We start from the raw sequence: 24,199 nt of genomic DNA, 5'->3' as shown, positions 1-24,199 counted from the left end.
TGTAAATGAAATTCCATTTAATTGTCTGGCTAATTGAGGAATGGGTTATCAATTGTAAATGAAATTCCATTTAATTTTCTGGTCAATTGAGGAAGTTCGGTTACGATCAAATAAAAGTCCGCACTTGCTTATTTTGTTTTGTTTCTTTGTTTCTTTTTTTTATATGAAGCAGTATGAATTCGCTGGTCCTTGTTCATTCTTTTTTTTTTTTGATGGTTTCAAAGATATACAAACTGTCTGTCATGTGATTCAGATCATGAGTCAGACTGTAAATACTGATATCGACATTTTCACCGGTAATGAAACAAAACATAAAACAAGTGTTTACATTGAGCACAGCCAAATGACTGAATTACAGTCTCAGCAATTTCATTACAGCTCTGAAAGCCAGCTTTATTGATTGCTATACAATATATTTTTACTGTTGCCATTACAGGTTTTTTATGGGAATGACATGACAAAAACACCGTTGATACTGAATTGATCAGACACGTACGTGATAATGGGAGGTTGCCCTCAGATGAAACAAAATGTTTTTCACACATGAGCAATGTAGGTCCTTATAGACATCAGCACAACACATAATGTCAATATCCAACTTTTTAACCCTTCTTATACCAGACACTTTTGTTCAGTGTGTACAATGCTTTGGATTTCCTGTACTAATCGTTTCTCAAAGCATGCAAAGGGTTAAACAAGACAGAAATGGAATGAAATTGAACATACCTGTGAAATATGTAGGTCTACACATCTTATGTTCGTGAAATTCTCATTTGAGTCATAAATAGTAATCTAATTTTTAGAATGTTTTCCTGCAATGTCCTGTGTGTGTGTTCCAAATTGTGTCTTAGTGCTTAATCTGGTTTTGAGTTTATTTCTTTTACCAGCACTTCTGTAAGTTTAGTAAATCTTATTTCTCTTTGTCCAATATCAAAGAAACGAAAAGAAGTTAAACAATTTACCATGCCATCGAATAAGCTTTGCGTTATAAATCAACGGACCTTTATTAATTCTTATCGAACAAAGTGTGGACAAAAATAGAAATGAGATATCATAGTGCCTAAAATAACTTGCCCACATGTGAACAAATCGCACGAGGATATTAAAAGTTACAAACAATAATGTTCGTATACAATGTGTTTATATTGTGGTATTACATTATACATGTTTAGTATAATTTGATACCACACAACAGAGGCGATACTTCAATCAATCTGGTGATTCTTGTGATATGATACTTAAATAATTTGGGGCAAAATCTCTAGCAACATTTTGAATAATTATGATATTATAATTATTTATAATAATGATTAATTTCTCTTTATCTCTGTACTTCGTAATATGGCTAAGAAAAAAATAATGATTTCCACATGCTTTCGCGATATCTTCTTTCTCACAAGAAATGTGGATTAACAAGAAAAATAATGTTGCTAACAAGAAGCTGTCCTCAGTTTGATTTGATTAACGCTCTCCAGGGATAGCTTGATAAGAAAATAAACAAAAGCTGGAAAACAGAGTGTATGCTGATTTTAAGAAATCTTCATGGTTATACACCTTGCAACGTTTTGACAATCGAGTTTTGAACCATATCCCCCTCCCCCCCCCCCCCAATAAAAGATACTGTTTTAACAAAAAAAAAACCTTCACAACTTTTCAATTTTCTGCAGACCTAATTTGTATTATAAGGATGTAATTCATTTTCGACAACAGTAAAGATTACCTTTAGGATCATTAGGTCAATGCCCGCTGTATATATGTCAGAAGTGGAATAATGCACAGTGCAAATGGAAAATCGAAATGTATGTCGAATGTCTTTGAATCTGGAGAATGCTGGTTCTCTTACGTGAAACAAGTAGTGTTTATGAAACCGAACTTACATGGCGTCCAATTGTAAATATCATGAATCTATTTGCTATAATGATTATAAGAAGTCCTCTCCTGCCAACGATTCAGTGACCAGAATTTACTGTTATTTTTCTAAGAGGATCCTTATAGAAGAAGGTCAATAACCTGCTTCTAAAAGGGGAAATGAATAACTAATTACAATCTTTTTTAATAAAAATATGTTTCCCGCCTTTGGGTTGTTCAATTGTACATTTTACCTCGACGCTCAATGAACAGTTCCTCCCCTTTCATGCTCTTTCCTTTCGGCAACTTTCTTTCGCAGTTTATTAAATACCATTAAAGTTTTCGATCGCTCAATGATCGACCTGAACTTATCCGTGTGCGTAAATTGCAGTCTTTCAGAAAGCGGCAGATCTTTAGCGGCCAAGATCTGCTCTGTGCTTAAATTTCTATCGATGAGAATGCCGCTTTCCTTCCTGGCGTCGTCCAGGAGTCTCTTGGTCCTCTCTCGCTCGTTGTGTTGCAGTTTGTCATCTATCTCCAACATGTCGTCCTGTAGATAAGTGTGCGTGAGTCCCGAGTATCTGCCAAACGGGCATGAGCACCCTTCCTCCATCTGTTGCTCGGCAGCCGTGTCGCCTGCACACCCTTCCGACCTGAGCGCAGCCAAGCTGTTACGCAGAGCGCGACGGTACAAAACGTGATCCTTAAGGTTGTTCCGCAGACGCTTCTTCACTGTCTCATGCTGGGCCTGTTCCAAACTCTCTTTGAACTCGATTTGTCGGGTTCGCCGGTCCAGTTCTCTCTTTTCCATGTTGTTCAGGGTCTCAGCCCGGCTGTGGATTCTGGAGCTCACCTGCTGAAGGGCCAACCACCGATGATGACCGCTGGGAAAGTCGCTATTTTGTCGCCTCCACGACGCCATAGTTCTCTATGCCGGAGCCATTTGATGTACAGTTGAAATCATTACATGATTCTGCAGTGAATACAAAATAATGTACGGAGAACTCATATTAATCAGCCGTATATTCACTCTTGGAATGCTTTATCTAATTTACTGATTTTGTGGAATTGTTTTCTCAAGTGCTGGTATCAGTGCTATCAGTTATTTGTTCATCAATTCTAATTTTGTTCTTAGTTCTCAGAACGTGAAAAAACCTAAAGCATCTTGAACTTTGTAAAATAGACCATACTCAACTGTTTTCGTGCAGTCTACAGGCTCGGTACATACGTACATTGTGAATAATAGCAAGGTGACTATACGTTGATATCAACAAAACATTAATGTCTCAAATACCATCTTTCACGGACCAACATGATATGGAGTTCACACGGAAGTATTTCTAACTAACTAACTAACTAAATAAATAAATAGAAAATAAACAAACAAATAAATAAATGAATAAAAGCGACAGTCAGAAAGGGCATAAATCTTCTCAAAACAACATTAATTACGTTTGTCTGCAAGCATATTCAATATGGGGGCTTGAGAAGATAAAATATTTACAATTTTGTGAAACTTGGGTACTTTCTTCCAGGGCAGCGGTTCTGCATTTACTATCAAGGTTCTAGCTGCTCGTGGATTTCGCTCTTTGAGATTTCAGGCAATCAGTGCTTTAGGTTGAAGAGATCTATTGGGATTATTTCGAACCAGAGTGATGATTTAATGTAGGTCTATAGAAGCAAAACTAGAATGGGTCGATAAATGGCCAGATGATCTCGGTGAATTCAGGCAAGCCGATGTATGGACTGGCTTTATTTTTGCGACCTGTCTATTCCTGGTGGTAAATTCTGCCAGCGGAATGAAGTTATCGCGGAAACTTGGAAAGGTGGAAAGAGAGGAATGTAGTGCCTGCATCGGTTTTTGGTCAGTTTGGGGTCAATATACAGGATAGCTATATACCAGCACACAGTATATAAATATATGACTGAATGAGAGATAAACCCTCTTTATAATTTCAAAGCCAATATCAAATATGGGCACTAAGAAAAGGAAGACTTTCTGAGCATTCCGTCGTAGTTGGGTATCTTTATCATCTTTACATAGACAGAGAATACTATTCCTCAACGCTTCAACATTTCAATTTTTGTCGTAAATATCATGGAGGGGGGAGGCCTCCCAGTGGCAAGACAGACGCTGAAGGAACTCGTTCTTGCGTATGAGTGCAATTTGAAAAAGGAAGTGATTCGAGGAATTGACACATCAGTCAACATGTTTATGTTTAAGCTTACCAGCATCGACAAGGAAAAGCAGCTAAGATGCGGCGAACGTGTATCCATAACTTGTTCCCTTTCAAATACATCTCCGTAGAGCTGAGCGGATGACTCCAGCAGTTTATGGCAACTACGATGTTAGTGAACAAGTTTCTTTCGTCTCATCGTTGTTGTACACCTCATATATTCTCTATCCAGATGTAAAAGATTGACCATTTACATTGTCGACACAGGGGTTGTGGTCGGTCATCTATTGTATCACCGAGTATAACGCGAAACAATATTCACCGTAAAATGATAATAGCGTCTCTTAAAAAGGAAAATTCCCTTGTGCCTCTTCAGGGCCATCCAAAAAGTTCCTCAAAGAATTGAATGATTCTATCTGGAGTCCTTTATTCCACACAACCAGTCAATGTTTCATCGGTGTGGTGTCTATTACGCTTGAGACCAACGTTCCGTCACGTAGTTACAAAAAAGGCGCGTCCCGTGTTCTTTCATCATGTTCTATGTATTTAATCAATAATCGATCTTTCTATTGTGCGAGATGTGAAACAGCTTGCGGGTTGAGTACACACATTGAACAAAAGACCACTGCGGTCATGTTGATAATTTTCTGAAATATACACTAAACATCATCCAGACTTGTAATAAAATGTAATTTGGCGGACCTCAAATGGATTTCGTCTGATTCTATCTATTATATTTTTTACAGACTTTGTTTGCTGAGCTTTGATTTACGTCGCGCAAAGAGAGGAGAAGAAAAGATTATAAAGTGAAGTAGAGAATAAAATACGCCTGAGGGAGCTAACTCCACATCGATTCAAAAGCGAGAACGTGGACACATTTGAGAATGCCAACCCGTTCCTCTGGGTGGAATACCTTTGACATTCTTTTTGAATTCAAGCGCATGGGACTGAGCTAAGAACTCTACTACGCAAAATATCGACCACGGTGGAAGGCCATTCTGGTGTTTTCAAAGTCATGTGGTGTTGCAAACTTATCATATACACTCTCTGTCACCTGAGTAGGTTGTATGGGTTGGTGACTACCATGTCAACATCATGTCTTGACTAGAGACTCAGCATTGAGGTCTGACCACTCGAGGTCAGGAGTAATTATCTCGACTTCTTTTCACACATGGTCGCCTCTACAAAACACAAAGTGGTGGTTGATCGATCGTATTGATCGACCCGGTTTTATGATAGCCACCTTTTGTGCCACTGTCATTTATACTTACACTGTAGAAGTAACGCAAACTTAAAAAAAAAAAAAGCACACATAGAATGACCATTTTTTAGCTGCAGCTTACCTTAACCATATTCATTCTAAGATTTAAGATTGACATTTCACACCAAATGAAGTTGAAAAAAAAAAGAATTAAGGCTGCTTAAAGGGATGGTACAGTATCGGTGGAGATGAGAATTGGGCTTTTAACTTTTTGCGAGGTACCAAGAAAACACTTATGAAATAGTACAGAGCATACCATTTTAAGAGGAATTCAAAGTTTATTTGATGAAAATTGGGTTTGGAATTACTGAAACATCCAAAAAAAGTAAAACAAAGCGATCGTAATAAAGTGTGGGTCCCACACTTACTCTGTTTTGGATATCTCAGCCATTTCTAAACCAATTTTCATCAAATAAACGTTGATTTCCTCATGAAATTACATGCTCTTTCATATTTCATAAGAGGTTTCTCATTATCTCACCCAAAAAATGTTAGAAACCTGAAATTAGGTCTCAACCAAAACTATATACGATCCCCTTAAAGGGGGCCCACAAACACTGACAAAGTGAAATAATGATACCACAAGGAAACAACATCATGTTGCACTTGGATCAACTACAGAGTGCTAAAGAAAATGCAATCAATTGATAACCTTTCACCGTCCTCCACAAAATGTAAACTTTAGTAGAACGCTGCGATTAGATACTTTTTTTTGGGGGGGCGCATTTTTACCGCCTTTGCAAGACTGATAAAACGAAATCGAATGTCTTCCCTAAGCTCCGATGCTTATACCAACATGTCTTTTCCTGTTTCATATAATGTATGCGCTCGAAGATTTCGATAGCAGAATAAGTTAATTCCAGTCTTGTCAATTTTGGGTATTGGGATTAATCCTGGTAGAAGTACAGAAAATAACTTGAAAAATTGGATTTTATAGTCATGATTCCAAGAAAGATCCTCCTTATGCACCAAGTAAGGTATCACTAGAAAGACTGTATTTTGCTTCATCTGAATGATGATGAACTTATCAAACTTTAAGATGCTTAAACTGGCGCTTAGTCATTTTTGCAATCAAACTCCTCACCGTCGGTTTTGCGTTTCCACGCTGTGCCTTTAATTTCTCTTTTAGATTTTTTTTTGTTTTAATTAAGAGTAGGCCTATAATGTGTTACGCGATTTGTTCCTCAAATATTGACTCGAAGGTATACAGATCCGACATATCTAGCAGTACTGTTTCTTCCGTCTTTTCTTTTCCGTTACTTTGCTTTCCAGCAATATGCATCCACTGAAAATTCTTTGTCATTACAAGCTTTCCTCAAAATATGTTGTCAATTCCCTTAATTTTTCTTTTCAGCTTGAAGGGATAGTACAGTTCTGGTTGAGATGGGACTTAAAGTTTTCAACTTTTCTTTGTGAGATAGTAAGAAACCTGCTATGATAAATGCAAGAGCATATAATTCTGAAAGGAAGTCAAGTTTATTTGATGAAAATTTGTTTGAAATGACTGGGATACCTAAACGAATTGATACCAATAGAAGATGGACCCGAGTTTTATCAGGATCGTCTTATTTTACTTTGCTTTCGGAATTTCAGCCGTTTAAAAATCGAATTTTCCTCAAAGAAACTATAAGTTCCTTTTTGAATGGTACGCTCTTTAACATTTCATAGAGTGGTTTCATTAAGTATGTCACTTAAAGTTAAAAGCCGAATCCTCATCTCAACCAATATAACATCCCTTTAAAGTTTGGCCGTTGACATTCTGTCCACAGGAATGAATGACACCACATTATTGTTGCTTTCATCCTCATATTGCACTCCTAAAATATTGGGTGAATTTAGTTGGGTAATTGTTGGTTGGTAAAGAAAAAAAAAACATCATTCTGGGCAATTATCGCCCAATTGAGCTTTTAGGTGATTAAACCAACATTGGGCAATTATTCTTACTTAAGTATTGGGCGTATATCAACCAACAGAATTCGTAATGGAGAGTTGGGTACTTTTTGCCCCGCTGTTGTGTAAGTGAGGCATTCCCTTTGCGTGTTGGGTAATTTTTGTTGGGCAACTGATACTTGGGTAGAAATTCGCCTTATATAATTTACCAACATTATTTTGCACATTAAGCCTGGGTATTTCTTACCAGTCTTATTGGGTAATTTTGTTACGTTCTTTCTAAGTTCGTAAATCTTCATGGACAAGTAAAAAAGTCTGAACAATGTCTTTGACATACACATGTTCTGGTAAACACCCATGCATCAAATAATTCAACGCAAAATTAATTTTGTCAACAATATCTAATTGGGTAAAATTGGTTGGACAAATGATTACCCAACTCAAAATATAACCGACGGTTGGGAAATTGCAAAGTTGGGTAAAGTCTGATTGGTTAACAGCTGATAGGCAATTTAATTTGCCCAACCACATAGCAAGCTCATTACGCGACATCAGTTGGGCAGATTTTAACCAATAGTTGTGTGGACAGTATGTTGCCCAGTGTTGGTTAAAAGTTGGGCATTTTTTGCCCAACTATTTTGAGAGTGTGTATATCCTCCCCCCCCCCCCCCACATTGCCTCTTTCACCTTAATACTCCTGGAACGTCAGCTGATACCCTAACTTAGTTCAGCTCGATTCTTTAGGAAAAGACTGAAAGACGCAAGATATTTCTATATACTATAGTACTTTATTACAGGATATAAGCCTACTGTGTTGTTTTGCACAATCTCTGTCTCACGTTGTCTCACGTTAAATGTATTTTAAGTACAATTAACAAACCATCAGGACTTGTTACCACAAAAAAATTGTAAACACTGTAGACTGAAAAAATACACTTTGCTCGCACTGGTGTTGGATGCTGAAATATGATAAAAAAGATACAGCTGTATGTGTTTCAAGTATTCAAACACATACATATCCTGAATTAACCATGAACACTGACTGACATACATGGATGCTTATTGTAGATACGTAGCCTTCAACAGGCAGCTACACCATTAAAGTTTTTGACTCTCAATTTCATTCGGTCCCGAACTGAGTTGGTCTTAACAAAAATCAAGTCGATATAATTTCCACTACACGAGAACATTATCATGCATGCATACGGTAGTACCTAGTACTCATTTTACACATGATTATATCTCTGTCTCGGATATCATCAGTTTTGTGCTTTTCCTCGGCGGTATGCCACAGCGAGCGCCAACGCCAAACATAAAACAGATAGCCCACCAATCAAGAGACTGTTGATACTGAACGTTGATCCTGCATTAGAGAAAACAAAAGAAATACAAGGAATGCATCTCATTACAGCGCCTGCTTCATTATCATAATCATTATCATCATGATTACCAGTGCATTACCTTCTCCAAGGAGTCTGCCCCCCCCCCCCCCCCCCCCCTCCCGTTCGCTGCTTTTGGTAAATGAGCAGATGAGGTTTCGTAATACATGTGACTTCTTTACCTGTTTGGGCCGCCATCGATACGATCGAAGTAAAACTCTGTTCCAGATGGAAGTCCCCTGTATTGATTTCTATATAGTTCTTATACATCAGGGCCCCGTTTCATAAGACTTGTTATCAGTGACAACTGCCACATTTCTGTGACAAATTTGCTCTCAGCCAATCAGATGCAAGGATTTCAGTAGCTTATAACAACTATGACAACTTGTCACTGATCGCAAGTTTTATGAAACGGGGCCCTGATTAATTCTTTCTGTGCCAATAAGTCAAATGTGGACAAATTTCACATTAAACCTATGGACAAGGAATAAATGTGGCAGGGAGAGGGTTAACGAACTTCGCTATACTTTTCTGTCACAGGCATGACATTCAAACACCCCTCCCACACCCAAGCACAATATATATACAAAAAATGTAAGACACATTCCATGGAGCGTAAAGTGGGTAATACTATAGAGAAATACCAAATTCGTTCTCATTTTTTCAAGTTGATTTATTTCATTTCCATCAAACAAAATAATTAGAAATACAATGAAACACTCAAATACACAGATGTCATGAAATCAGTACCACAATGCGATGAACAGAATAACATTGTAAAAGATATACAGGTAAATTATCAACAGAGATACAAATAACTGTTACGTCACTGTGGTGAATGCATAAACAATATTGCTGGAAGTGGAGGGGACTGCTAAAAAACAGGGCTTGTAGAATGCAGTCCCCTCATACAGAAAAAAATATATGATAGCAAACAACAACAACAACAACAATTTCCCTTAACGGTAGTAAAAAAAAAGACAGACAGAGTAATACACACATACATGCACACATATCAACTCACATTAACAAACACAAAGAGGCTCTCTTGTAAGGAAAGATTGATGAGAGGATAGAAAGATAGTAAGGGAGGTAGGAAGTCCGAGGTGGACGGGGGGGGGGGGGGGGGAGGAGAGGGAAATGGTGGGTCATAACCAGGGCACTGGAGGCACAGGCTCGCTGATAAACAAAGAGTAGTGAGGTTACCGACGCACAGACGATTTTGAAAATCAAAAGTAAAAAAAAAAAAAAGAATTATTCATTTTGCTGCATACGAAGTTTTTGAATAATTCTTTAACTTTAAAGAAAATGTATTAAGAATTAAAGCTTCTTTTACATTATTATCAAAAGAATTCCAGAATCTTGGTCCAGAAAAGGAGAATAAAGATTTTGCAAAAACCGTCCTAGTCAAAGGCAAATGATATTCATGGGATTGACGGGTTGGATATGCATGAACAGTTTCATTCTTTAAGAACATGGAATCAAACACAAGGGGGAGAGAATGGTTGGTGAGTTTATACATGAATTGTCCTAATTGCAAACAAAGGTCAAATTTTCAAAATATTATTTTCGTGAAATAAATTATAAGTATGACTTCTCCACGATTCGTGACAAATGATACGAAGAGCTTTTTTTTTGTAATAATAGTATTCTTTCTGTATATTTAGAAAAAGTGTTTCCCCATGCGAGTATACCATAGTTTAAGTAAGGTAGTATCAAAGCAGAATATAACATAAAATGTAAATTTTTGGGAAGATGAAATTTAACTTTGTTTATAATACCTATATTCCTTGAAATAACACGACAAACAGAATCAATATGCAAACCCCATGCAGGTAAGTTTATTGTCCAGAATCAAACCTAGAAATTTGATAGAAGAGACTTCGTCTATGACCGTGTCTTCCAGGAAAACGTTTCTCGGTAGATTTTCTAGCGAATTACTGAACAGCATGCATTTTTTCTTGCAGTTTTTTGCAAATTTATTGACAGTTTGTTCGCTCTTATCCAATGGAGTAACTTCGTTAATTCACAGTTTAAAGTTTCAATAATCGATCAGAATCAGAATCAGATAAAACACATTATTATCATCCGCAAATAATAAGAAAGAGAGGATGTTTGAAGAATTTGACATATCATTGACATAGAGAAGTTTGACATGGACATAGAGAATTTTATATAGTTATCGCTGTCACTCACCTTTCCCGGCCAGAAAAGTGAATGAAATGCTCTCACTCCATCCCCTACATAGAGAATTTTGACATACCATTGACATAGAGAATTTTATATAGTTATCGCTGTCACACACCTTTCCCGGCCAGAAAAGTGAATGAAATGCTGTCACCCCTTCCCGTAATCAAAATATTGCCTTTTCGAAAAATATACATTCAAAGAGTGCAAGAAAAAAAAGTTCAGCACCAAGGGTCAACCGATGTCATGAGTATATGGGTGCCACCTAAAATGACCATTTGTGGTAGAAATGTCATAATTTGACCATGCGGTTCTGCCTCTCCACTGCTCCGACTGTATTGTAGCATTCCTTCAGGTAAATGCGCTGCAGCTTGGCAACACGAGTTGTGTGGCTTCCCACGAGTCTCTGTGTTCCAATGCGAGTGGAAAACGGAAAACGTCGAAGGACGTAATCTTCCGCAGCATCCGTAACTGTCCACAAATATACGTAAGCGGACGAAAGTGTTGATATACGTTAACTTGCGATTACTTTCGGATACTTACGGCGGACGTAAACGAACGCAAACGGACGGGAGGTAAAATTTTTGGCGGATGGTCTGCGTCCAGGCTACGGATAGTTACGTTCAGTTACGGATAATTACGTTTGGTTACGGTTACTTGCGAAAGTCTGCATCCGCAGAATCCTTCTGCGAAATTTTGAACATTTCAAAATTTCGCAGGCTTGGCGCCGTCATTTTGCGTTTCTTTACGGATGAGTTACGGACAGTTACGTCTACATACGTCCCTGCGGATGCCTGCGTCCACGCTGCGTCCCCCTGCGTTCACTCATTCGTATCTATCCGCGGCGGACGTAACCCATCGCAAAGCACTGTGTGACTGGGGCATAAGTCATGAAATATGCTAAAGAATCTGCCCCCCCCCCCCCCTCGCTCAATCGAGGGAGGGCATTCCAAAGCTTGGGTTTAGATATGTTATATAGAATGTTCTGTCTCCCTAAGCTGTGAGGAAGAGAAATTCCTTTGGTCTTGATCTTGCCTCGGTGATCTCAGGCTACGAGCTGGTTAATGCCTCATTAGGAGCTCTGAAATGTAGGATGGAGATTTGCCTGTAAGCGCTTTAAACACAAGAACAACATGCTTGAAGTTAATCCTCTCAATGATAGCGGGGAGGTGGAAATCTCTTCCACCTCCCTTATAATAGGAAGCCAATGGAGATCTCGCAAAATTAAGCTACGATATGAACCCTATTCTTCTATAGAGTCACTGACCGTGCAGCCATATTCTGAAGTCTCTGAAATCTGTGCTGTTAACTTTGGCCAAACCAGTCAGAACTGATTTCTGCGTGTCCAGTCGAGTTGTCATGAAGACATGGATGAAAACTTCATAATCATGTCTGTCCACATGCTCGCGGATTCCACGAAGGTTTCTTATGTAGTTCATATGGTTTTTCGTATGATTTCTCTTCTATCTCTTTCTATCTCTCCTGGTATCTGTCTTCCTCTTACCCTTTCTCTCTTCGTCTCCATAATATATCTCACTTGTAGTCACCACTTGGGTCCCTCTTTTCTTCTCACTATATATAAAGCATGATTTGCAAATTTCAAATATTTGATATATTTTTATATACACGTTTTTGTGCATAAATTGCATAGATATAAGCATGATTGTGAAATATGCTTAACTTGCCTGTGTAGCAGCTGTCTTGATATGTACAAGTCTAATTGATTTATGTGGAAATTTTGTTCATTGTGTGTCATTCCATCTTTTTTTATCATAATGATTGCATAGTTTCATGCTGCAATCGAAATATGATTGCATGATTATGTATGGTATAGCCCAAAGGAAATGTAAAAAAAAAAAGAAGATAAAAATCTGCAATTCAGCAGTCTGGCTGTAAATTCATTTTCATAAGATCAGATGTCACCGCACCTTGATCTAAAGGTGAGAGTGAAAGGTCACTGTTCTTTGAATAAAATGTCGGGCGGGGGGGGGGGGGGGGGGTGGGGGAGTGGGGGAGGGGAATCAAAGTCAGTGGTCACAATGTATAGTATTGGTGAAGATAAAATTGAGCTTTCAAGTTTTTACGAGATATCAAGAACCACGAATGGAATAATATAGAGCATACTAGTCGAAAAGGAATTCAAAGTTTATGAGATGAAAATCAGTTTTGGAATGTATGAGTCATTAAAAAACAAAGTAATCTTGATAAAACGTGGGTCCCGTCATTTATTAGGAAATGTTGTTTTGGACATTTTAGCCACTTCTAAACCAAATTTTCATCAAATAAACGTTGAATCCGTCTTTGAATTACCTGTTCTTTCATATTTCATGAGAGGCTTTTCTCACTAAAAAGTGATAGAAACCCTAAGTTAGGTTTCAACCAAATCTATATAATCCCTTTAAAGTACTTTTCTTTTTGCTATGATTCCGCCTGGTGAGTCAAAAGGTAATGTTTGTTATTTGGATAACAATATAATATTCGCATAACTGCCTTTGTGGTGGATAAAGACGAGTGGTCGAGATCATTGAACTTCAAATTAAAGGGACATTCCAGACGATTTTCATAATTTCATATCATGTAGTACATAAATCGACAACTCCATATATAGATTTGTAGAATTTATTGTGGTTCTTGAGCAGAGAAACAATACTTTGAAAAACCTTAAACAAATTACACTGAACAAGGATGATGACATAGGAGGTTCACATATTTCAGAAATGTAGCAGTGTAATTCCATTACAATACCGCTTGCTAGCAAGTTCACCTGTGAATAATCTATGCATGCCTTCTTCTCTTGTTCTGCTTCCTTGAGCCGCAACTCATGCATTCTTATGGTGACTCTGCCATGTCATCATCCTTGTTCATTGCAATTTGTTCTAAATTTTGAAAATATTCTTATTCTTCATCCCAATTATCAAAAATTCTGAAACTCTGTCCTCAGTATAACTAATTTATAGTTGTTCAAATGTAAAAATCTGAAAATCATCCGGAGGTCTCCTTTAAAGGCTGAAGATCCACGTAGCTTTTACACTAATAGTGATTGGGGAGAAGTGTACGTAGCCCAATCAACTGTGTGGCAATCGATATCTCCATTTCTTTGTTATTGTTTGTTTCTTTGTTTGTTACTTAAAGTATTTCGGAATGGTATATATCTAGAGAAAATCAAAGAATGAATAAAGTACATTAATGGCAATCATGGCGAGTGTGTGTACATATTATGTCAAATAAAGAAAATTTGTTCACGTTCTTCTGTTCATGGCATGTGATTCTGTTTGCCTATATATGTAAGCGTTACTCTGAGTGGTTGATATCTATATTGCGTCATTCCAGTATAGGCATCTATCTCAGTAAACTTCAAGCTAGTAGGCTTGCTAAGAGCGTAAAAAGGCATAATCGCTACATTTTATATACATTACTACTGTTCTACTTGGCACACATGTTCCACGTGATATTTGGATTTTGTTTTTCATCCAAAGTGACACTGTATCTATACAAATAACCCCTAATTTGGATAATTTATGCAAATTAATTTGTGAAAAACAAGAAAAACATGTAGATATCTTATTCCAGATAAAATTTTTATCCCGGTGGCAACATTCTATGTAAAAATTGATAACAAGATGTGAATGATTGGAGGATGCATGATCATTACGACCTAATTTACATACATAATTATGGAAATATATATGTAAAGTGAAATCATTATTTTTTTTTCACAGTTCAAGGACTATACAGACAGTATCGGTCTACCCAGGCGTCCCGATGGTCAAAACAAACCGTAGATTATCCAGATATAAGTTAACTCTATCTCTATGAAAATTATCCATTGCCTTTTTACTTAGTATTATCATGCAAAGAAATGTTGAGTTTATGAAAGTATGAGATTCTTTGATTTTTCAACATTTCTCATCATTACGAGGGATTTGAGGGAAATTATATATAACATAATATATATATATATATATATATATATATATATATATATAAGCCCCACTGACCGGTAGGCATCAAGAGGAGTGATCAGGAGAGATCTATAATAAACGAAACTTTTATTTTTTTTCTGCAGAGCTTATTTTGTATACTGCTTTTGATTTCAAATACAGAGCTGTATGCTGATATATCTATAGGCGTTTTCACATCAGCCCGATGTTTCGAAATAGCGCGCTATTTTCTGACTATTTTCTGCGAAAAATATCTCGAGCTTGGATTTTTATCGGGCTGATGTGAAAACTTCTAATGTTTCATAAGTTGCATTTCTTACAAATTTCACCATTCTCACGATTCTAGTTTACAGTAGGTGGTAAATAGAAGTATTGTATTAAATTCTGTCACATTGATTCTTTTTACACCATGAATGCTTAATTTCAACTTTTAAACCTTTAAACTTTTGAAGCCAAAGAGCCAAGAGATGATGAAATCATGGCATTATGCAAGAATGGTTAATGATCAGGTAATCCTGATGAGAGAGACAACTGACGGAAACCTTGCACTTTTCAGATGACAAATGGAATCTCGTAACGGGTCTTTAGACTTCTTTTTATGCGATGAGAAAATACATCTGTGTGTGTGTGTGTGTGTGTGTGTGTGTGTGTGTGTGTGTGTGTGTGTTTGCGGTTGTGAAGCAACCAAACAGGTCTTTCATCCAGACCCTTTTCATGATTGTTATAACTAACCTTTTGAAAGGGAAACTGAAAAAAAAACCCGATTTCAATCAAGGCCAACTCAGCAATGAAACAGCGGAAATACCAAAATAATAATGACTGGCAAGCTAAAGTTGTTGAGGAATATTTTCTCTCCAAAGGCCTTCCAGCTGGGGTCTGGAGAAACTTTCTTTTAAATTTAAAAGCTTTGTGAAACTGACAAGACATGATATAGTTATTTGACCCTATGACTTCTTGTAGTGTACGGTCAACGAGTGACAGACAAACGGGGGGGGGGGGGGGGGGGTTGTTGGTAGGGGGGGGGGGAACTCCGCTATTTTGGGACTGAAGTCAAGCCAGAACATAATATAGGGCCAAATTGATGGAAACTACACACCAGCAACTATACATGTTCGTGTAACAAGTTCGAAAATGATAGTCATTAATTGCGTCGTTCTCTGTGCGCGAGTGTGGGTTATTTTTTTTTCTCTCTCTCTCTTTTGCACTACCGCTCTATACATAGCTACATCTTATCAGAGAATTTGGCAGTGCAGCATGTCAGGCCGGACATCCAACATCGAAAACTAACGTGACCGGATGCTATCGCCTGTCCCCCAACAAACAAACTAAAGTTAGGCTCAGGATTGAGCAAGACTACGAACCCTTGCTCGGCGGGGATTCCCAGGTGCTGATCTACTAGTATACGCCATAGCGCCAACGTACACATTTATCGACTGGATTGACACGTCTGAAATTCTATGTTGGTGAAAGAGCACGAATGAGAGGCACATACTGTACGCTGCTCTTATAACGTTACAGGATATTGCTGGTCCTGTAAAACCCAATAACTATTGGTTTCAGGATCACGGGAAAAGCTCCCGTTGTGGTCGTGTTCTTGCACATTGCTCAGCCAGCTATCAGCCTGCGTCTGAAAGTACAGTTTGTATCGTCTTGACATCGTGAGTATACACTTCTCTGACTACAAGAAGTCGCACAGCGGTGTTTTTTTTTTCGCTAATCGCACACGAAACGCGCATACATAATCAGAGTAAAGAACTCTCTTGGTATCAAAGTGCAAAGCACAATGTAGGGCCCTAGCGTCCTTTGTATAAAATCAAGAGGATGTGTGATACCTCCTTGGTATTACGTAACTGAACTGAAAAAAGTGCAGTAGGACCGGCCATGATTCGTATTTCCTAAATCCTTTAGAAATTGCTAGAGTGACAATAAGCCTAGTGATATTTCTTTTTCTGCTAGCTGGCGGCAGGAAGATATTTAATTATGTATCTAACAGTCAACAGAACCTAACTACATGTACGTACACCAGACGCGCTGTTCAAGTACTAAGCCTCAAGCTTAGGAATAGCAGTTTGAGAATTGAAAGTTTCATGAAAACACTAACAGTGGTATTGTCTTGCTCTAATATCTGTAAATGATAATGTTTTCGTAGGCCTGGTTCAAGTTCAAGTTCAAGTTTGTATATAACATTTATTTTCCATCTTTTTTTCATGTAGGAAATCACATGCACGAAATTATTGTACAGGAAGGCAGAACCTCAAAAAAGCAAAGCTTGTGGTGAGCTGCCTTTACATTACATCACAAACACAAACACAAAAAAACAAACAAACAACGAAAACATGATAATAGTTCCCATGACAACATTGAAATGAAATATTCCTCAAAGGGAGTAGTACAGAGAGGCAACAATGAGTATGAAAATACATTGTAGTGACAAGCTACAGGCTATGGCAAATGTTGCATATACCTGGGTACAGCAAACCTTGCACGAGCCGAAGCTCTAGGGACTGAAAAAGAAAAAAGAAAATGCGACTTTCGCGAGAGTCGATTTTTTTTTTTTTACTCACAGTTATGTACATGTATAGTACATTTGCATGCATGCATACGCAGTGTGTGTGTGTGTGTGTGTGTGTATGCATACATGTGCTGTGTCTATAGTGCAACATAGGTAGCCACTGCTGGCAGACATTCTCTCAGCTGTGTGCTTGGTCAGGTGTATATACTACAGTATCTGTCTTGACCGAAAGATCGATCTGCATCTGTATGGTCGTCGGGGATATGTTCCACGGAGACTGCGTCTGGCTTCACGAAATTCCCTTCTCTACGGAGGAGAACGATAACGTCAAAAATGTAGAAGACTCCTCCGGACAGACGGACCTTTCGGTCTAATATTTGTCTAAACCTGTCACTGGGTTGAATATTGACGTCGTTTTACTCTATCACTGTTGGGGGCCGGGAACTTTTGATGATCACTATACGCGAAGCAAGTACGGCACTGTCATTGCCCAATGTCAGTATATATATATATATATATATATATATATATATACATTTATATATGAATATTGAGTTAGACTTCTGGATGTTTTTCTGACTTCAGCACTCGAACATCTATAAATACAACGTACGTATAAATCGAGTTTTAGAATCTACTAGTGATTGGGCTTAGGAATAAGATTGTTTCCAAAATTTGTTAGAAATTACGATGAATGAGCATGGCGACGTCATCACCACATTAGAATGCATGATGAATGATGATCAAAAGAAGAAAGAAAATCTACACCTTGTAGGTAAAGTTGTCAAACCAGTGGTACGGTAATGGATTGCATTGCTATTACTGGAATAAGAAACTATACCATGTCATCTACCTTGTTCAGAGCAATTTGGTTTGGGTTTTTCAGAGTTTTGGTTTATCTACTCAAGGACACAATGAATTCCATAAATCTATACATGGCCCTATCGATTTATATAGGACCTAGAGATGATTGTGAAATTATGAAAAGCATCAGGAATACTTTTTTTTTTCAAGTATATAGACTACAGGAGTGGTCATGAATATTGCGCGAAGGCACTCAACTTTATCCCATCGGGTCCTTTGTCGAAATGGTCATCTGATGACTCTTTCATAGAACTTGTCATCAGTGACAACTGCCACAATTCTATGACAAATTTTCTCTCAGCCAATCAGATGCAAAGATTTCAGTAGCTTGTCACATCTATGACAACTTGTCACTGGTGACAAGTTTTGTGAAACGGGCCCCTGGTTAATGAATAGGCATCCTTAAATATTCACTTCATGTCTTATATTAGAAAAAGATTCGATGAGACTTGTTCAATTCATTTTAATCTACATAAAAAAATCAGAAATAACGTCATCAAGATTTACTCAAACTCTAACATTCTAAGCTTTATTGGCGGCCACTGAAGAGTCAGTCATAAATCTGACTATATGAGGCTGTAAAATTTTGTTGACTCATAATAAGTGATAAACAAAGGACAAAAATTGATTATAATCATTTCACTCTTTGTTCTAACACAAATAACAATGACACTCAACCTTTGTTTCTTAACTCACATTTCCTCTGTCCAATTATATTGCAGGTGTTCATTGGTGAGTACCACGGTACTTGATTCTGTCACGTTTATTTGTGTGTGTGTGTGTGTGTGTGTGTGATGAGTCTAGAAGAATCCGTCTTTCTGGGTGTGGGGCAAACATATACACCTAATGCTTCCTATGATTACAATACTTTCCAGTTTCATATGTGTAAAATGTAAAATATTATTTTCATCTTTAAAGATACAATGTATGTTGTCGCACTTTTATTCAATTATTAAGGGGAAGAATATTCAGGAGTAGATCCAGGAATTTCGTAAAGGATCGAGGGGCACCCTTACAAAATAAAGGGGGGAGGGCGGTGAGCCCCCGCCTGGATCTGCCACTGATATTTGTCTTGAAAACTACAAATTTTGAATTTCTGTGAAGACAAACTGCCTCTACCGCTCCTGCTCTTGTTTTTGGAGTCACTTAAAGGTTCTGTTTACGTTTGGGAGCAGTGATTTAAATTTTTTTTTAAGATATCACATTTGATGCATATGTGTAGGTCGGTTGTATCACAAAACATCATACCATATAACATTTTTGCAATAAAGCCTGAAATATAAGGAGATATCAGTGTGTTTCTCAATAAACCATAACTGTATACAGTTTAGTCTGGAAACATTTTTGTTATATATACCTATTGTTCACATTTTGTGTATTTAACAATATTTAACATCGATTATACAGATTCAAATTTTTACAGTGGTTGTTTCTATCCCTAACTCTCATTTTAGAAGTATTTTAAAGCACTAATGCTTGGTTTTTGTTTCATCTGCAAATGGTAAATTATGCCTTTAATTGTACGTTAGTCATGTGGTCAATAAGGAAGCACTTTCATGCTTTTGAGCAAGCTAGCACACGGTCGGCGTAATCTCCAAAGAACCAGACAATGTAAAAGTGCCTTGGCTATGGGCATGGCCGTTTCTATGTACAGTTTTAGTATGGGACTCGGATCAGGAACCACAAGAATGAGAAAACAGAGCGTATCCATAGAGACAGAACGATCTCTTTCGCCATATATAGGGATGTACGTGTAGGCCCCTATTTAATTTGTCATTTAATATCCATTAATTTCTTACTTTTGTTTGTTTAATCGGAAGTGAAACAATTTCTTTCTTGTTTTTCTTTTTCCTATTTGTTTGTGTGTGTGTGCTTTGTTTTGTTTGTTTGTTTTCGCATAAGGAAATGATATGGCTTGGGAGTAATGTTTGGTCTGTGTATGATTGAAATACTCAATGTTTTGCCATGGAAACCTGTCGTCCACAACTGGAAGAAAAACCAAACTTTTTAATGCATCAACAGTTACGAAGAAAATTAGTGATGTGAGAAGAAGGATAAATGAAAGAATTATGAAAGTACACTGTAAACGTTTCTGTCTTTGTTGAATATTTCGTTAGAGAGTCTGAAATGAAAAACAAACAAAGAAGCAGTGAGGCATATGTGCGTATCACCTGTAGAAGGTGTGTCCATCATTTAGACTGGACTACGAATGTCCATACATTTTGACAGTGGAACGGTACGTGCTCCTATTCGTGCTTTCAGACCGATCATTGTTATGGTGATAGAACACACTACTTACACACCAAGAGAAATTATAGGTTCAGCTTTGCACCCTCAAAGTGCAGACCAATGTCACACTGGGTGCACCATACGGGTGCAACTTTGTTCCTTTCAGGCAGGAAAAGTGCACAGTTGCACCTTTAAATGTGCTCTCATTTGTGACCCTGGGTCTTAAAGGTGCAAAGTTGCACCTGTAAAGGGGGCTGTAGGTGTATTATTGATAAAGGAGCAAAATCGAATCCATTTTACTTCAAGTTTACACATTGTTTGTACTTGTGCTTAAGACAGGATAAAGACATTCACGTATCTATTGATTCGTACATGTCCCATATTCCTCAGAATCATCGAACTTGTGAGCAGACACCGTCACCATGATAACGATCGGAGTTTGCACGTCTGCTATGGAGACCAACATCGGAGCTCTCCTAACGCGTCTTAGAGAAACTAGCAATGCCAACATCAAATTCGTCGAATTACCGTACAATGATGTAGGAAGCTTCCCACTGGGCTCAGTGAAAGTGGATGGCATTATTCTCTGTCACTCCATACACAATCGCCGTTTTGCCATCACCGATGTTATGGACGCCCTTTACGATGAGTTTCTGCCCAGAGCCGCGAGAGTTTTTGGTAACTTTCAGAAAATTTATTGATGTTCAAAACAATAGAGGAAAAAATGCAGAATAAAAAATACCCCGTATAATATATACAGTGTATATAAACATTTATGTATATATTCTTTTTGTTGGCGCATGCATGCCTTTCATGTGACCTGGCGGGTATAATATGTGTAGATCTGTACTTATTTTTAGGTGCAATAATTCTATGCATGATAAAGTTGAGGGGAAAAAAATAGTAAAATAAAGTTACGTCTAACTCTTACAAAAACTCATAACGTACAAGTAAGGCATGTTTCACTAAAATATATAGCCCTATATGCAAATGTGCAAATCCCATGTTCATATTGTTTTGGGGTTTTCTTTTTTTTTTGGCGGGGGGGGGGGGGGGTGAAAATAATTATTATCAAACCCCTACATTTTGTTTATAATTTCTCCGATTCTTCTACTAAAATTCACCATTGTTATTATTACAAAGCAGAAATACGCAAATGCGAAGGGTAGAAGTTGTTCTCTTTGCTTTCATGCCACAAAAGGACATGTAGAGAATTTGTGTTCAGGGTAACTGGAGACTTATCAAGTGAGGAAATAGCGTCATTATTTCATCTAAAATACATTGACTCGTATTTTATGATTATGTGTGTATATGTATACAGTGTACATGACCAGAGCCCTAGACCCGACAAGAGAACATTGTCGTTGTTTACGTGATACACAGGGAAAGACAACGTGGCCGTCATCGGACATGATTTCAAATGGCCGTTAGGAGAAGGCGAGTCAGTGGAAGGCCACGCTAGAGAGAAAGAAAAGAACATGACCAGCTTTAGAGTGAAACAGCCGACTACTTTCCAGTGCTCCGGGTTCGCGTTGATTTGCGGCAGGCTTGACGAAAGAGTGGAGATGGACGAGGATGATTGGCAGATGCTGCAGCAGTTTGTGGTCAATGTCAAACCAGTCCCCTTGTTTGGCAACGAGATGCAACCTGCAGATCGCAGAGCCATCCTTTTCGCTTTAGTTCTATCTCTCATCCTTTTCGTATTAATGATTGTACTTCTAGCCACAGATTGGCTTGATACTGCTGGTAAAGTCTTGATGACCATGTTGTTAGTGGCTTTATTAGTGCCTCATGTGTCCTGGATCATCATGCACGCCGTGTGTACAAATGGTCGCCGTGAGCAGGGTGGAAGCGAGAACCATTGGTACATGTGTAAATGGTGGCTCGCCACCCTGTTCTTTTGGATATATGTTTTTGCTTCCCTCTTTCACTGCTTGAAATCTCTCTGCAACCGTGGGTCTCAAGAAAATTTACCCTTCGGAAAGGTGTAAGTCTACACTCTGAGTTATCAGTAACTGGGAACATAAACCATGGCAACCATGTATAACGCATGGTACGTGCAGACGAAAAGTAACTTTCTCAATGCATGCCCAATTTGTATCAGACTGTTCAAAAGTAGCCCTAGAGATAAACACACATTTTCAATGTGTCCTCGTGCATGCTTTCCCAAATATGATACGCTGAATGCTGACATGGATTGTTCATTATGCATTTAAACTTACTTCTAAACAATGTCACAACATTGAATTTGTTGCGGCTGTATGTGAACAGCAAAGAATTGTACATATACATTGTTGTCGATTATCAGTGATCCGCCTTTTCCAAAACTACAATACAATAGTGAGATGCCAAATATGACAAGTGCTTTTTATTACTAACTAAGTTATTTGCAATGTTATATACGTTGTAAATTTATCAAAATAATGGCGATTACCATAAAAAGTAGAGAATCTGGCATCTACCTGCTGTGAGTATACATGGTAAAATGTTGATGATTAACAAGTGAAGTGACACAGCCCTCAAAATTGTGCATGCTCAAGATCGAAGCACTGAGACTCACAGTCCTAGCATGAGAATTAGTTAGGAACAATCAAAACATTTCGTAGAAGAATATAACTTAAATTTGACTATACTCTTCAGGACATACATATTATTTATCTTCGTACAAATGTTGTGGACAATAACCTTTACAATAAAGACATTCATTTTCATGAAGTAATAGAAACCATTTAGTCGAGACGATGGAAAACAATACAGGGGAAACTCGGTATAACGAACACTGCTATAACAAGATATTGGTTATAGCGAGGAAATTTTCTCGGTCCCAAATTTCCTTCCACACAAGTCTATGTAAAATGCTACTCTTATAGCGAGATCGGCTATAACGAAATAACTGCTATAACGAGATAAATTTTGTGACTTCCAAACAAAGAAAAACATAGTGAATCAAACCTGCTATAGTGAGGTAAAGCAAAATGCCTTCGGTAAAGCTTTACTTCGCCTGTGCTATCATCTTCCGAGATTGTAAAGCTTGATGCGCCAAAAACTGTCTTGTATACACATAATCATTTTCTTCAGTGCACTCCAGCTAGAACTGCATGTTGTACGTGTGGAGTGTGTGTGTGCACGCACACTGATACATGCAGAAAATGTGGTGGGACGGCCATATGTATACATGACATCATCATGACGTTTAGCAGGTGTGAGACAATCTGATGCTGTGATTGGCCTTCTACTTAGGGAATTCCCCGTCGTCACACACAGGCAGTCATAATGTACATACAGAATGTGTCACATACACACACAGCATTGTGCAGACCATATTCAAGCTTTCCACACAACACACACCCATACGATAACCACATACCAATCCACAGACGATCTTGATACAATCGCAAGCTATATAAATTTACAAATTCAAACATCTACAATTAATAAGAAACACATTCTTGATATTGGATTTTCTTGGCGAAAAACACCTTCTTACCCATAAAGGTGAGTAATTCCCTCACACACAATATCAAGTTATCAGTATTGATTGAAATATGATGGGTAGTCCCACATGTGCAAACTAATGTCTTTATTTTATGCCTTTTTTATGCCTACTGATATAACGAGATATCGGCTATAACGAGGAAAATGACTCGGTCCCGACCATCTCGTTATATCGAGTTTCCACTGTATATCAAACGCATTAAAATCTAGACTTAACATTTAAAGTACTAGCTTATACATGTGTATTCACTTTTGCTCTTGGATACACAAATTGCAATAATGTGGATAAGATACTATTGTACATATATTTTCACATTTTATAATTATCTTTTTTATGTTTGCCTGCATGATATACATCTCTCTTTTGTCAAACAAAATAAACGTAGGCTTAAGTGATAAGGTATTTCACTAAGTTC

General features: G+C 37.8%; 1 protein-coding gene across 1 annotated transcript; it reads left to right on the top strand.

Annotated features, from left to right (window-relative positions):
• The first annotated feature begins 20,220 nt into the window (after positions 1-20,220).
• LOC139724012 (uncharacterized) lies at positions 20,221-23,036 on the top strand. The gene is made up of 2 exons (XM_071635211.1): positions 20,221-20,966; positions 21,672-23,036. The coding sequence occupies exons 1-2, from the start codon at positions 20,711-20,713 to the stop codon at positions 22,277-22,279; spliced, it is 864 nt and encodes a 287-aa protein (XP_071491312.1). The 5' UTR covers positions 20,221-20,710; the 3' UTR covers positions 22,280-23,036.
• The last annotated feature ends 1,163 nt before the right edge of the window (positions 23,037-24,199 follow it).

The sequence above is a fragment of the Diadema antillarum genome, unplaced genomic scaffold, assembly GCF_040938485.1.
Source record: "Diadema antillarum isolate AM-2024a unplaced genomic scaffold, OU_Dant_1.0 scf00000205, whole genome shotgun sequence".
In the NCBI taxonomy this organism is placed as follows: Eukaryota; Metazoa; Echinodermata; class Echinoidea; order Diadematoida; family Diadematidae; genus Diadema; species Diadema antillarum.
This window is presented reverse-complemented; position numbering and strand designations above follow the sequence as displayed.